Source organism: Branchiostoma floridae, chromosome 11, assembly GCF_000003815.2.
Source record: "Branchiostoma floridae strain S238N-H82 chromosome 11, Bfl_VNyyK, whole genome shotgun sequence".
Taxonomy (NCBI): Eukaryota; Metazoa; Chordata; class Leptocardii; order Amphioxiformes; family Branchiostomatidae; genus Branchiostoma; species Branchiostoma floridae.
This window is the reverse complement of record NC_049989.1, coordinates 7,459,032-7,461,514: the sequence shown is the minus strand read 5'-3', so window position 1 is coordinate 7,461,514 and position 2,483 is coordinate 7,459,032. Positions and strand designations below refer to the sequence as shown.

The 2,483-nt window shown below is 40.0% G+C and overlaps 1 protein-coding gene across 2 annotated transcripts in view; it reads left to right on the top strand.

Annotated features, from left to right (window-relative positions):
- Positions 1–2,368, top strand: part of LOC118425497 (membrane-associated tyrosine- and threonine-specific cdc2-inhibitory kinase-like) — a 4,783-nt gene extending 2,415 nt beyond the window's left edge. The window contains exons 3-5 of one of the 2 annotated variants that reach the window (XM_035834361.1): positions 146–335; positions 682–841; positions 1,126–2,368. In XM_035834361.1, coding sequence (XP_035690254.1) covers positions 146–335; positions 682–841; positions 1,126–1,351 — 576 coding nt within the window. In that variant the 3' untranslated portion in view covers positions 1,352–2,368. Of the gene's footprint in view, positions 1–145; positions 336–681; positions 842–1,068 lie in introns of both variants that reach the window. The other variant, XM_035834360.1, reaches the window with a different exon arrangement.
- Positions 2,369–2,483: the final 115 nt, after the last annotated feature.

Below are 2,483 nucleotides of genomic sequence, written 5' to 3'. Positions count from 1 at the left end.
AAGCGAAAGTCGTGAGCCAGCGGTTACTACGGAGGATGATACTCAGGCTATGATCATACACCACACTCTTCCCATCATCCTTCTTATAACACTTCACACCAGATATCAGACATGAATGTAACACATGTCTTGTTTTGTGTTTCAGGTTGCAGACATCCTGGCCAGGCCGGAGGTCCGTAGAGTGTTGTGGAGAAGGAGACGTCAGCGGGCTGTGCGGTTTGTCCAGGGCGCTGTGTTATCCATGTACGGTTTCATGTCCACCCTGTTCCACACCATGTACCTCACCATCCTGCTACCTGTGAAGGCTATCAAGGGGCAGCCACAGGAGAGGCAACGTAAGCATGGCATACAATACTAGTACTAGATAATCTTCTAATTTAAACAAAGACATTCCTTGTTTGTTATTCTCTCCCAACATAAAAATCTCTTATTTCTAATGAACATACCTTTCTTTTTACATTCAAAACCGTAGCTCTCTTTCAAAGTGGATGTTTCCAAGTGAGAAAAAAACGGGACATTCTTCAAGAATTCCAGCTATCAAAACTTCTTGGTTTCCAGCAAAACAAAACAAAACAAAACAAATTGTATGTTTCTTACTGTGTAAATGTAGTAACAAGTTTGAACTGTGCGAGTGGAAGCATCGAGGGCCTTGCTAACTTTGGTCTATTCTTGCATGAGCAGAAAGGTGTCGTCATCCCTCAGACTGGGACTACAGTTACTCTGAAGACGATGCGTTTGAGAGTGAAGGGCACAGCAAAGACTCTGCTGAATCTGGTGTGGCCAACCTCAGCCTGTCTACTGATGAGGAGTTTGAACGACCCAGATTCATCACCTGTCCCAGGTACTGTTCCAACATATTATCCTCCATGTTCCTTTCTATTAGACTTCTCTTCTTCATCATACAAGTTTTATTGTTTGGAAGATAAAGAGGGTCAACTAAGTTGTACTGTAACTTTCCATAGGTCAGTTAGTCATTTTTGGTAACCTAGTTTCACATGCTAGAAACATTTTCTGTGAATTTTAGTTACATGTTTATTTATAAGGATGATTGGAATTTTGAATTTCTAGCGAGGTGAGGTTCACTCCTGATGTTCGCCCTGCCACTCCCGTTCTGCATCACTCCAGCCCGATGCCGAGGAGCTCCTCCCCTCTCCATGGCAACCACACCCAGGCCCACCTGAGCCCGAACCTCAGCCTGGTGACCAGTCACCCCTACACCCCCACCAGCCACTCCGACAGCAGCGGTAGCAGCTTCCTGGGGGACGGGGCTGTCATGGTCCGCCCAGGGATAGGGCCCAAGAACCTGATGAACATATTCGATGACGCTGCCTGTTCAGATGATGATGATTGAATTCTCCAACTTGTGTATTCTGAAGTCAGGTAAAAGTTTCAGGGTTCGATTTCATTATCCTGTGATGTATACATTATTTCTATGCTGAGAAAGGCTGTAGTAGCCTGATTCTCAATTATCACGTTTTTTAATGTTATCTTCGGAGGTTGATGAAATGTTTCCTTACTTACAATGGAAATGAAGTACTTGTCCAGGGTGTGTTTTAAAGGTAGGGATCTGATGTCAATCTTGCCTATATACTTACAAAGCACATACACCTTGTCACATATTTTAGAACTTGTAAAAGGACTGCAGCTACTGCAAAACAAATGGCTCAATTACAGCCAAAATAAGTTCAAAATTTGATTCCATTATTATTTGCTCAGTGTGTATGAGTTTGCTCCTTATTGAGAGGCATATTAGAATTCTGCTGTGAGAGCTCAGTAATCTTTTTTAGACAGTCCTTTTATGTTTTTAAGAATGTTTGTTGATTTCATTTTCTTGTTTGCTTCAGAAAACGCACAGCATAGGTGTGTCTAATGTATGCTATGAAAGACGTGATGGTATGATGTATATGATATGATTAAAAGAGAAGTGAATATGTTTTAGTTTCTTGAAATATCATAAGATTAAGTATTTGAGTTTTATGAAATGTGCAAGCACATAGAATATGGCAGTAACAGACTATGGTGGCATCAAATGGACTGTATGCAAATGAGTTAAGATTCCAATATTAAGTCTTCTCCTAAAGGTTTTAGTTGTAACTTGTCAACTTACAAAACACATGATAGAAAATGTGCACATTCATTCAAATACCTATTGCATGTACATGCACTATTGTCCTGTAGGAATATCAGTAGTATCACTATGGCTGTTCGGGTTGTGTAAAGACAAAAGGTTGTATTCATAAATATCAATCCTATTGTATGTTTTAATTGCCACCTTTTTCTGTGTTCCTTATATTCCTTTACGAAACAGTTTACCTTTCCTTCTGTGATATCGCTGCAAAGTTTCTAATAAAAGTCAAATCTGACAGATTGAGAGTGTTTGAGTCATTGGTGTAAAAAGATGATCCTGTGCACTGTGTTGAAATAATATAATTATATCTACCTTTATAAAAATGATTTTCAAAAAGTGAAAGGACTGAAACGTG